Source organism: Mustela nivalis, assembly GCF_964662115.1.
Source record: "Mustela nivalis genome assembly, chromosome: 8".
Classification (NCBI taxonomy): Eukaryota; Metazoa; Chordata; class Mammalia; order Carnivora; family Mustelidae; genus Mustela; species Mustela nivalis.
The window spans coordinates 118,652,268-118,664,804 of NC_139027.1; the positions used below are offsets into that span (position 1 = coordinate 118,652,268).

Below are 12,537 nucleotides of genomic sequence, written 5' to 3' on the forward strand. Positions count from 1 at the left end.
ATCACAAGTAGGCAGAGAGGCAGGCAGAAAGAGAGAGAGGAGGAAGCAGGCTATCCGCGGAGCAGACAGCCCGATGCGGGGCTCGATCCCAGGACCCTGGCATCATGACCTGAGCCGAAGGCAGAGGCTTTAACCCACTGAGCCACCCAGGCGCCCTGAGTTTTTTTTTTTAATGGCTTGGTTTTTATTTTACTTTAAAAATTATTTTTATTAACATATAATAATGTACTATTTGCCCTAGGTGTACGGGTCTGTGAATCATCAGGCTTATACATTTTATAGCACTCACCGTAGTCTGTGTTTTTTTATAGTATATTCATAGAGTATTATACAGCCATCACCACAATTAATTTAGAACATTTGACTATGACTCTTACAGGTAAATCTGAAACTGGCTTCAATTAGACCATTAACTAGAGGAGTCATACCAGGAAATAGCTGTATTTTTGGTGAACTTTTCTAGTTTACAGAGTCTAAGCTGCTAGGATGACTTTCAGATAATTATTTTATGAGTACAGATGACATCTGTTGAATTTAGGATCAGGACAAGGACCCTGAATTTTTGCATCCACTCTCTTTCTTGTAGAAGGTATTACAAGTGTATGACATGTTTCACTTGGCATGCTTAGAATGCCTGTGGCCTGAGTGCTGTATCCTCAGGTCAATTTCATTAGTTCATTATGTGTGGCAGATTTTCTGTTGCTTTGGAGGTCTTTGTACTTTGTTGAATTGAAAGAATATATAATACTACCTAATTTGTCAGTTCAAGACTGTTTTGTCAACAGTGTGCCCCAAAGCAAGAGACTTCTTCTGGGCCTGTCATGTGCCAAAGACCATACACACTGCTTATGTGCATGCCCCTTAGACCCCTCAGAGCCTGTGTTCTTTCATATTACATATTCTCACCTATTAGTTTTGTTCCCTCTGCCTCTTAATATATATGAAAAATTCCTACTCATCATTCAAGGTCCAGCTCAAATACCCTTTTTTCTCTAACTGATTTCCTGTATTTGTGTTCCCTAAGTTCTTTTCATACCTCTATTTTAATTTCAGTTTCCTATTGTATTGCTAATACAAAGGCATACGATTAATTTTTATATACTCATCTTTTATCCTACCTTCTAAACTCACTAAATAGCTTTAGTAGGTTTTGTAGACTCCATCAGATTTCTTTTATTTATTTCTTTTTAAAGATTTTACTTATTTATTTGAGAGAGAGAGAATGTGAACGAGAGAGATAGAGAGCATGAATGCGCATGCACAAGCTGGGGGTGGGGTTGGGAGAAAGGGAGAAGCAGACGCAGATACCCGGCTGAGCAGGAAGTCTAAGGGTGTTTCTATCCCAGGACCCTGGGATCAGGACCTGAGCCGAAGGAAATGCTTAACCAACTGAGCCACCCAAGTGCCCCTAGATTCCATCAGATTTCAGATGATCATGTCATCTGCAAATATCCCTTATTTATTTATTTGTTTGTTTGTTTGTTTTTGCAAATATCCCTTTTATTTCTTTTTCTTGCATATTGCACTGACTAGAGCCTTCAGTAAGATATTGGATAGGAGTGGAAAGGGTAGACATGCCTGTTGTGGCATTTAGGTTTTCACCATTAAGTTTGACATTAACTGTAGTTGGGGTGTCTGGGTGACTTAGTCAGTTGAACATCTGACTCTTGATTTTGGCTCAGGTTGTGATCTCAGGATGGTAGGATTGAGCCCTGCCTCAGGCTCTGCACTCAGCCTGGAGTCTTCTTGTCCTCCTCCCTCCCCCTCTGCCATCCTCTCCCTCACCCGTGAGTGTTTGTGCACGCGTGTGTGCACTCTCTCTCACTCTCTCTCAAATAAAAAAAATAAAATCTTTAAAAAACTGTGCTGTTAACTATAGTTTTTAAATACCCTTAATCAAGCTGAAGAAGTTCCCATCTATTCTTGTTTTGTTGATAATTTTTATTTGCCATGGATGTGAGATTTTGTCAGATGCATTTTCTGCTTATATTGAGATGATTATATGATATTTTTCTTTTTTTGGTCTGTTAATATGTTAAATTGCACTAATTTTCCAATGTTAAGCCAACCTTACATTTCTGGGATGAGCTCCAGTTGGTCATGATGGTATTTTTCTTTGTTTTTAGGGTCAGTTTGATATATTGTTGTCGAGAATATTTCTTATATTATTTTTTTTTTTTAAAGATTTTATTTATTTATTTGAAAGACGGAGATCACAAGTAGGCAGAGAGGCAGGCAGAGAGAGAGAGAGGGAAGCAGGCTTCCTGCGGAGCAGGGAGCCCGATGCGGGGCTCGATCCCAGGACCCTGAGATCATGACCCGAGCCAAAGGCAGCAGCCCAAACCACTGAGCCACCCAGGCGCCCCCCTATTTCTTATATTATTGATGAGGGATATTGGTCTGTGGTTTTCCTTGTGATGCCTTTGTTTGATTTTGATAGAGAAAAGCTGGCCTTACTTTAAATATTCCCTTCTTTTCATTTTTCCTGGAAGAATTTGCATGGAATTGATATTATGTCTTAAATGTTTAGTAGAAGTCACCATCGAACCCAACTGGGTCTGAAGTTTTCTTTGTAGAAAGTTGTATTTTTTTTTTTAAAGCATCTTCTTTTTTTTTTTTTTTTTTTAAGATTTTATTTGTTTATTTGACAGAGAGAGATCACAAGTAGGCAAAGAGGTAGGCAGAGAGGCAGGCAGAGAGCCCTATGCGGGGCTTGATCCCAGGACCCTGGGATCATGACCTGAGCTGAAGGCAGCGGCTTAACCCACTGAGCCACCCAGGCGCCCCGTTTTTGTTTTGTTTTTTTTTTATTTTAAGATTTTATTTATTTATTTGACAGAGAGAGATCACAAGTAGGCAGAGAGGCAGAGAGAGAGAGGAGGAAGCAGGCTCCCTGCTGAGCAGAGAGCCTGATGCGGGACTCGATCCCAGGACCCTGAGATCATGACCTGAGCCACACAGGCGCCCTAGAAAGGTTTTTAACTACAAATTCAATTTCTTTCTTTTTTTTAAGATTTTTATTTATTTATTTGACAGAGATCGCAAGTAGGCAGAGAGGCAGGCAGAGAGAGAGAGGAAGGGAAGCAGGACGCTGGGATCATGACCTGAGCCTAAGGCAGAGGCTTTAACCCACGAGCCACCCAGGCTCCCCTACAAATTCAATTTCTTTTTTTTTTTAAAGATTTTATTTATTTGTCAGAGAGAGAGAGGGAGAGAGAGCGAGCACAGACATACAGAATGGCAGGCAGAGGCAGAGGGAGAAGCAGGCTCCCCGCCGAGCAAGGAGCCCAATGTGGGACTCGATCCCAGGACGCCGGGATCATGACCCGAGCCAAAGGCAGCCGCTCAATCAACTGAGCCACCCAGGCGTCCCCAAATTCAATTTCTTTAACAGATATAGGTTATCTCTTCTTGAGTGAGTGTTGGTAGTTTGTGTTTCTACTAGTTCCAAATTACTTGTTATTTAGAAGTATGTTTTTAAATTTCCAAATATATGGAGGGGGGATTGGTTCTAGAAATTGTCTCTGTTACTGATTTCTTGAGGGATTTAATTCCATTGTGGTTAATGAACATTACTTGTGTGACTTGAATCCTTTTAAGTGTTTTGTTTCATGGCCCAGAATATGGTGTGTCTTGGTAAATATTCTGTATGCACTTCAAAAGAATGTGTATTCTGCTGTCATTGAGTGGAGAGTTACATCAGTGTCAATTTGGATCAAGCTGGTTGATAGTATTGCTCAAAATCTTCTATTTCCTTATTGATCTTCTATCTAACTGTACTGTTATTGAAAATAGAGATAATGAAATCTTCAACTATACTGTTGAATTGTCTGTTTCTCCCTTTAATTTTTTCAGTTTTTCCTTTATGTATCTGGGGCTTTGTTATTTTGTATATATATGTTTGCTATTGTTATTTCCTCCTGATGAGTTGACTGCAACATATTTTTGTTAATGAAGTTTTATTGAATACAGCCTTACACAATTGCTCATATGAGTTAGATTCTTACTGATTTTTCTGTCAATTTGTTCCATAAATTAGAGGGAGAGATTGAAATTTCAGGCTATACTCATGGTTTTTTCTATTTCTTCTATTTTTTGCTTTGTGTGTTTTGAAGGTCTCTTATTCAGTACATAAATATTTAGGTTGTTTTGGCATCTTGAGGAATTGATCATTTTATCATTTTGAAATGGTCATCTTTATCTCTGGTGATATTTTTTGCTCTGAAATCTGCATTGATGTTATATCCATTCCAGCTTTCTTTTGATTAGTGCTAGCATGATGTATCTCTATATTTTAAGTGCATTTTTATAGGCAACATATAATATTTATTTTTTAAAATTTTATTTTTAAGTAATCTCTGCACCTAATATGGAGCTTGAATTTATAACCCTGAGATCAAGAATCATATGTCTACTGACTGAGCCAGCCAGGTGCCCTATAAAAATTTTATATCAAATTTTTTACATTAATTTAAAAAAATTTAATAATCTCTGCTTTTAAATGGGGTAAGTGCCTCTATTGTAGCCTTGATATAATGCATTATCATTTTTTTGTTTGTTTGTTTCTTTTTCTCCCTTCCAGAAAAAAATTTCTTTAGAGAATGAGCCAAATGATTGTTTTCTGGAATAAATAATGCATGAAGTGTGTTTTCATAGCCTAACTTTTCTTTCATTTATTTGGTTAGGGTTTTTTCTTTTGTCAAGGCTCAGTTCATAAGCTATACCAGCAAATGCTATTTCTTCCCCTTTACTTGACTGTTCTTTTTCCTTATTATTTTTTTTTCTCTCCTTATTCTTATAGTACTTTTTTGTTTCTGTTCCATTATGGCCATGGTAACATAAGAATATTTTATGATAAAGTAACTCCTTCCCCTTCATGCCCTTATCTCCCCTTTCTCAGATGCTATATCTTTTAACTTTCAGTGTTTTTAATTTCTGGAGGGGAGAAAAGCTGATGGGTATACCCATAATGCCAGATAATCTGATTGTATCAGCATTTAAAGACAGAGCTGCTTTTTTCTGAGTTGGTGACTTAGGCTGGCAGATAGGCCTTAGATCCTACATTTCTGCTTCAATCAAAGTAGATTTTATAAATTGGACTTCCGTATAAGATGTCACCGGAACTAATGGTTCCACTACTTAGAAGGGATACACACACACACACACAAATAGATATGTATGTATCTACATGTCTCTCCAACGTTTTCCTTGGGATTCTGAGTACTGACTAGTTTTTGCTCTCCCACAGTTGACAATACTTATTACAAAGAGGCAGAAAAAGAAAATCTGGCGGAACAGTCCATTCCATCAAATGCTTGTTCTTTGGAAGTCAAGGGAACCACCTCAAAATATACTCCAGTGCAGCCTCAGAGGTAAGACTGTTTCAGGACTCAAAGTGGTGGTTATATTAATGATGTTCAAAGAATAATTATTGTCAGAATACCTACTATTCTAGACTCTACTACCTACTATAATACCTACTATACTAAACTCTTTTTATTACCTCATTTAATCTTCATAATTTTATGAGTTGTAGATAGTATCCTTAATTTATTGATAAACAAGTTAGAGGTACTAAGTTGCTTGAAGTTTGTATCAGAGCCAGAATTCAGACTGATCAGTTCATTTCCAGAGCCCTTGCTGTTTGCACCATCAATATGGATTGTAATTTACTTGTGTAAATTGTGTAAATATGGCAGATTTTTTTCCCGATTATAGGTTGTAAGTACATTTCATAAGGGCAAACATTATGTATTCTTACTGTCCCTGACAGTGTCTGGCAGGAGTAGAAGGTGAATAAATACTTGAATGAATGAAAGGATGGGTGGATGGGTTAAGCTGCAGTCTTGACACTGGTGATCTAAAAACATTTCATGTCATTTCATGTCTTTGAATGTTGTATTTGTATCAGTATTTTTTTTTTTTTTTTTTTTTAAAAGAGAGGGAGTGAGTGTGGGGTGGGGGACAGAGAGAGAATCTTAAGCAGGCTCCAAGCCCAGCATGGAGACCGATGTGGAGCTCAGTCTCCCAACCCTCAGATCTGACCTGACCTGAAATCAGGAGTTGGATGCCCAACCACCTGAACCACCCAGACACCCCTATTGCTTTATACCTTGATGTTACCTAGAATATCTTCAAGGAAGAGGAATGGCAAATGATATTATTTATATATAGATAATATGTATTGTTGCTCAGAAGTGATGAAGTTACAGTTTGCAAAGCTTCATGTTGTCATAAGGATATTGCCTTTTGAGGATAGCATCATATAAGCTTATCCTAATCTTTTTTGATAAAGAAGCCCATTTTATTATTTTTTTAATTTTATTTTTTATTATTATTTTAAAAAAGATTTTATTTATTTATTTATTTGAGAGAAAGAGTGAGTATGTGAGTGGGGGAAGAGGTAGAGGGAGAGGATCTCAAGCAGACTCAGTGCTGAGTGTGGAGCTAGATGTGGGGCTTGATCTCACACCGTAAAATCATGATCTTAGCCAAAATCAAGAGTCGGGTGCTTAATTGACTGAGTCTCCCAGGTGTCCCGAATAAAGAAGCCTGTTTTAATCAAAGAATTCTGTGAAATCTGTCAACCATAAATCACAAGAGATCTTAAGAGATTGCTACTGGGTGATTCTGTGGTTTCTGTTCAATGTTTAGGTTGTGAATGAGTCCTACAGAAAAGGGACCCAGTGTCTTTTTTTTTTTTTTTTTTTTTTTAAAGATTTTATTTATTTATTTGACAGAGAGAAATTACAAGTACACTGAGAGGCAGGCAGAGAGAGAGAGAGAAGGAAGCAGGCTCCCTGCTGAGCAGAGAGCCCGATGCGGGACTCGATCCCAGGGCCCTGAGATCATGACCTGAGCCGAAGGCAGTGGCTTAACCCACTGAGCCACCCAGGCGCCCGGGACCCAGTGTCTTATTAGAGATTTCTTCAGAATTCAGGAAAGTGTTAGTGTCTTCACTAGTGTATGATTTGTGTATGGTTGCTAAAATTATCTTTCATGACTGAATTCTGAATGCTTTTTGGAAGTGATGGTGTGACAGGAATCCAGCTACTCTCAGAGTTAGAAGACCTGAGTGGTTTTTGGTTTTGTTTTTTTAAGATTTTATTTATTTGTCAGAGAGAGAGAGAATGAGAGGGAGCGAATGCTTAAGGAGGCAGAACGGCAGGTAGAGGTGGAGAGAGAAGCAGGCTCCCTGCCAAGCAAGGAGCCTGATGCGGGACTCAGTCCCAGGACCCTGGGATCATGACCTGAGCTGAGAGCAGTGGCTTAACCGACTGAGCCACCCAGGCGTCCCTGTTTTGTTTTGTTTTGTTTTTAAGACAGGTACCCCTACCACTCAAAATCTCAGTTTACTGAGAATAACTATATCCCTCAGTCTTCTTATCAGAAAGGGCCAGATAAGATAGTATGTGACAGTACTTCGTAAATGATACCGCATTATCAAAATGCATAATAAGAGGTAAAACATTAGTGCCGTTAATCTCAAATCTCAGATTTTTCTGACTCCAGAGTTGCCTAATCTGGAAAGACATGGCAGCTGGGATAGGAAGGTATAGATAGTCAGGCAAATTCCCTATTATTTTATTTTCACATGGTTTCAGTAGGCTAAAAGATCGCCAAAACTTCTTCAACACAGAATAGTTAAGAATCAATGAGGCCTTAGTGTGTCATAATAATTTTTCCATGAAGGGGTTGCTTTACCACAAATAAATGTTTTAATTTTGGTATCTCATCCCTTAGCCATTTCTCCCTAAAGACACCCAGCAATTGTTCTCTTGACTTTATAGTATCACTGTATGTTGAATTTAAGTAATGGTCTAAATGGTTCTGTACGGATGTGCTTTGTCTTTCTTTCTAGATTTTATGATTCTCAACCCATTTTTTAAAATTAACTAATTTAGGGTGTCTGGGTGGCTCAGTGGGTTAAGCCGCTGCCTTCGGCTCAGGTCATGATCTCAGGGTCCTGGGATCGAGTCCCGCATCGGGCTCTCTGCTCAGCAGGGAGTCTGCTTCCTCCTCTCTCTCTCTCTCTCTCTCTCTGCCTGCCTCTCTGCCTACTTGTGATCTCTCTCTGTCAAATAAATAAATAAATAAATAAATTGGAAAAAAATAAAAATTAACTAATTTTAAAAAATTGACTAATTTTGCTGGGTAATAATTTGCATATAGTAAAATATATAGTCTTGAGTGTATGATCTGATTAATTTTTTTTTTTTAAGATTTTATTTATTTATTTGACAGACAGAGATCACAAGTAGGCAGAGAGGCAGGCAGAGAGAGAAGGAAGCAGGCTCCGTGCCGAGCAGAGAGCCCGATGTGGGGCTCGATCCCAGGACCCTGAGATCATGACCTGAGCTGAAGGCAGAGGCTTAAACCTCTGAGCCACCCAAAAGCCCCTGGTCTGATTAATTTTGACAAATACATACCACCATGCAATCACAACCAAAATATATAGAAAATTTCCAGCACTTCAGAAAGTTCTCTCATTCCTATCCCTGTATAGTCAAACTAAACTGCTTCTTCTGCCTTCTCACCCTCTCACTCAGAGGCAACCACTTTTCCAATTTCTGTCACCATAAATTATTTTGTCTTGTTCTAGATATTTTTATTTATTTATTATTTATTTATTTATTTATTTTTTGTTCTAGATATTTTTGTAAATGGAATTATATGTACTCTTCTATCTGACTTCTTGCGCTTAGCATTTGTTTTTGAGATGCATCCATGTCATTGCATGTATTGGTAGTTTGCTTCTTTTTATTGCTGATAATAATTTTTATTGAGTGGATATGCCACAGTTTATTTATCCATTCAACAGATGAAGGACATTTGGGTTGTTTCCAGTCTGGGGCTATATAAAGCTGCTATGAGTAGTTGAGGACATATATTTCTTTTGGGTAAATACTTAGGAGTGCAATTGCTGGGCCATAAGGTTAAATGTATGTTTATAAGAAACAGCCAGGGGCGCCTGGGTGGCTCAGTGGGTTAAGCCACTGCCTTCGGCTCAGGTCATGATCTCGGGGTCCTGGGATCGAGTCCCGCATCGGGCTCTCTGCTCAGCAGGGAGCCTGCTTCCCTCTCTCTCTCTGCCTGCCTCTCCATCTACTTGTGATTTCTCTCTGTCAATAAATAAATTAAAAAAAAAAAAAAAAGAAAAGAAACAGCCAGAATGTTTTCCAAAGTGATTGTCCCATTTATATTCCCACTAACAATATATGAGAGTTTCAGTTGTTCCATATCCTAGCCAACTCTTTTTTTTTTTATTTTTTTTTTTTAAAGATTTTATTTATTTGACAGAGAGAGATCACAAGTAGGCAGAGAGGCAGGCAGAGAGAGAGAGAGAGGAGGAAGCAGGCTCCCTGCTGAGTAGAGAGCCTGATGCGGGACTCGATCCCAGGACCCTGAGATCATGACCTGAGCCAAAGGCAGCGGCTCAACCCACTGAGCCACCCAGGCGCCCCTAGCCAACTCTTGATAGTCAGTCTTTTCAGTGATATTTCATTGTTTTTAATTTGCATTTTTCTGATGGCTAATGATGTTGATCCACATTTTCATGGGATTATTGGTTATTCATGTATTTGCATATGTAGCTGCTGCTTTTTTAGTCTGGCTCCCTGTGGTCTCCCCTGGGTCTGCAAAGGTTAGAGGTCAGCCAAGACTCTGAGTAGAGTTTATACTTAGGTTTAAGTGTTCATCCTCTGTGGTTGTCTTGCTTCTGAAGTTCTAAATTTTCAGCCTTTCTGCCTGCTCTGATGTTTGTCTACTGACACCTCAAGCTAGTGAGATGTTATCTTTGTGCCATCCTTCCATATACACAGTGGGGAATCTACTTCAAAAAAAGCAGCAAACTCACCAATCTTATCTAGCCAGTTATGACTTTAAAGGATGGACTCCTCATCAGTTTCTGCTTGCCTTTTTACTGGGCTTCCTAGGTCTTCCCTAAAATACAAATGGTTTAGCTGTTAGGCAGGAATTATACAGAGTTTTTGCTCAGATTTTGAATGACATCTTTTCTGTAGCTCTTTTGCTTTTAGGATTTTCCTCTAAATTTCCAGCTGTTATACTGGCCTTGAATTCTTCTGCTATCTCTAGCCAGTGAGACTGGAATTTTCTGCTCTTGGAGCTGCTATGTTTGGGGAGTACCTCAGGCCAAAAAGCTACTAACTCATAATACTTACCTTTTGCAGTTGCTGTTTTTCATGAATAAATGTTCCTGTTTTCTGCCTGCTTTTGGTCACTTTCCAGTGCCTTCACATAGTTGTAGTTTTGTGTTTTGTCTGTTTTTTATAATATACACTCTTTATTACTCATTCAATACATCCATTACTTCATTCCTTAATTGAATAAATTTGCTCTTTATTATTCCATGTATTATTTTTTTTTAAAGATTTTTATTTGAGAGAGAGTGAGAGAGATCACAGAGGGAGAGGGAGAAACAGACTCACTGCTGAGCAGGGAGCCAAGTGGGGCTCTATCTCAGAACTCTGAGATCATGACCTGAGCCGAAGGCTTAACAGCTGAGCCACCCACCCAGAAGCCCCTCCATATATTTTTTTATGAGTACTTTCTTTTAGTGATTAATATGAAATATTTGCAGATGAAAGATAGACCGTTAGTAGGAATTGCTTGAAAATCCAGGAGAATGGATGGAGGGAAAACTGATACATGATTGGCTATGAGTTGATAATTTCTGAAACTGAATGATGAGTACTTAGTAGTTTACTATATTATTCTCTTTGTATTTAAAATATGCTTGATATTCTCCATGATAAAGATTTAAAAAATTGTGACTCTATGTAGTAGCATAAAATTCTGAATATGTAATAATGTCTTTATAATTAAGGACTTTTATAAAGAAAGTGCTTTGAAAAAGAAAAGAGAAATTAAATAAGATCTAAACAAATGGCAGGGCATACCATATTTATGGATTGGGAGACTCAGTATTGTAAAGATGTCAATTCTCCCTAAGTTATCTATAGATTCAATGCAATATCCGTTAAAATCCCATGGTTTTCACTTTGGACTTTGATAAATTGATGCTAAAATTTTTTGAGAAATGCAAAGGTCTGAGAATAGCTAGATACTTTTGAAGTGTGTCTAGTACATAGAAAGGCATATTATTATGAAGCTTCAATAATTAAAACTTTATGATAATACTCAAGGATTAGTGAGCCCAGTGGAATCAAACAAAAATTCACCTTCCCATATATGAACATGATATATGACAAAGATGTTACCACAGATCTGTGGGAAGTAGTGCTCCCTCCCCCCCCTTAACAAACAATGCTTGACTAGTGGATATCCAGATAGATAGAATGAAACTTGGTCCCTACCTCACTCCATATAAAAGTTAATTCTTTCAAGTTTATTTCTTTATTTAAGTAAACTCTAGACCCAATATGATGCCCAAACCCACAACCCTGTAATCAAGAGCTTCGTGTTCCTGACTGAGCCAGCCAGGTACCCCAAAACAGTCAATTCTATGTGGAATTGTAGATCTAAATATGAAAGCTAAAGCTCCTATAAGGAAGTAAAGGAGAATATCTTTATGATCTTGGAATAAGGGAAGGTTTTTTTTTTTTTAAATAGTATACAGAAAAGCACTGAGCATAATGGGGAGGGCTATTGATGTACTTGAGATATTTATCTAATCAAATGATACCATAAAGAGAGTGAAAAGCCATCCTCCAGAGTGGGAGAAGATACATCTAACACATGAAACCTACCAAAGAGCTTATATTCATAGTATGTAAAGAATTCCTACTGATCAGGAAAGGATTGACCACCCAGTGGAAAACAAAGAAGAGACTTGAACTAGCACTTTATCAAAGAGGATATCCAAATGGCCAGTAAACATATGAAAAGTTGCTCTATCTCATTGGTAATCAGAGAAAAGCAAATTAAAACCACAATGAGGGGCACCTGGGTGGCTCAGTTGGTTAAGTGTGTGCTTTTGGCTCAGGTCATGATCCCGGGGTCCTGGAATGGAGCCCCGCATGGAACCCTGCTAAGCTGTGAGTCTGCTTCTCCCTCTCCCCTTGCTTTTCCCCTCTGCTCATGCTCACTTACACTCTCTCTCTGTCAAATAAAATCTTAAAAAAAAAAAACACCCTCACAATGAGATTTTACTCAATACCAGCTAAATTAACTCATCTGAAAATACCAAGTGTTCAGGAGTGTGTAGAGCAGTGCAGACTATAATATAGACTTGCTAAGGTAAGCATAGATTGGTACAAGCACTTTGGAAAACAGCTTTAGTTGATATAACCAATGCCCTCTGGCCTAACAATCTTACAACTTACATCCAACAGCAACATGTGCACATGGAGACATATATGAAAATTGGCAGTAAGCTGGATAAATAGTGGTACATTACTGCAGTGACTGTTATATAAGCATTGAAAATCACTGAATTAAAGCTATATAAATTATAGTGGTTGATTGTCACAAACATAATGTTGAGTGAAACAAACCAGACAGAAATAAATACATGTAGTAGTCTGATTCTATTATCTAAAGGGGTTTTCTTTGTTG

General features: G+C 38.2%; 1 protein-coding gene across 15 annotated transcripts in view; it reads left to right on the forward strand.

The window, feature by feature from the left end:
- The window catches only part of TPX2 (TPX2 microtubule nucleation factor), a 61,706-nt gene that overhangs the window by 19,850 nt on the left and 29,319 nt on the right, over positions 1-12,537 (forward strand). For all 15 annotated transcript variants that reach the window (XM_082745831.1, XM_082745830.1, XM_082745817.1 and 12 more), the window contains one exon: positions 5,249-5,372. In XM_082745831.1, the coding sequence (XP_082601957.1) occupies positions 5,249-5,372 (124 nt within the window). The remainder of the gene's footprint in view (positions 1-5,248; positions 5,373-12,537) is intronic.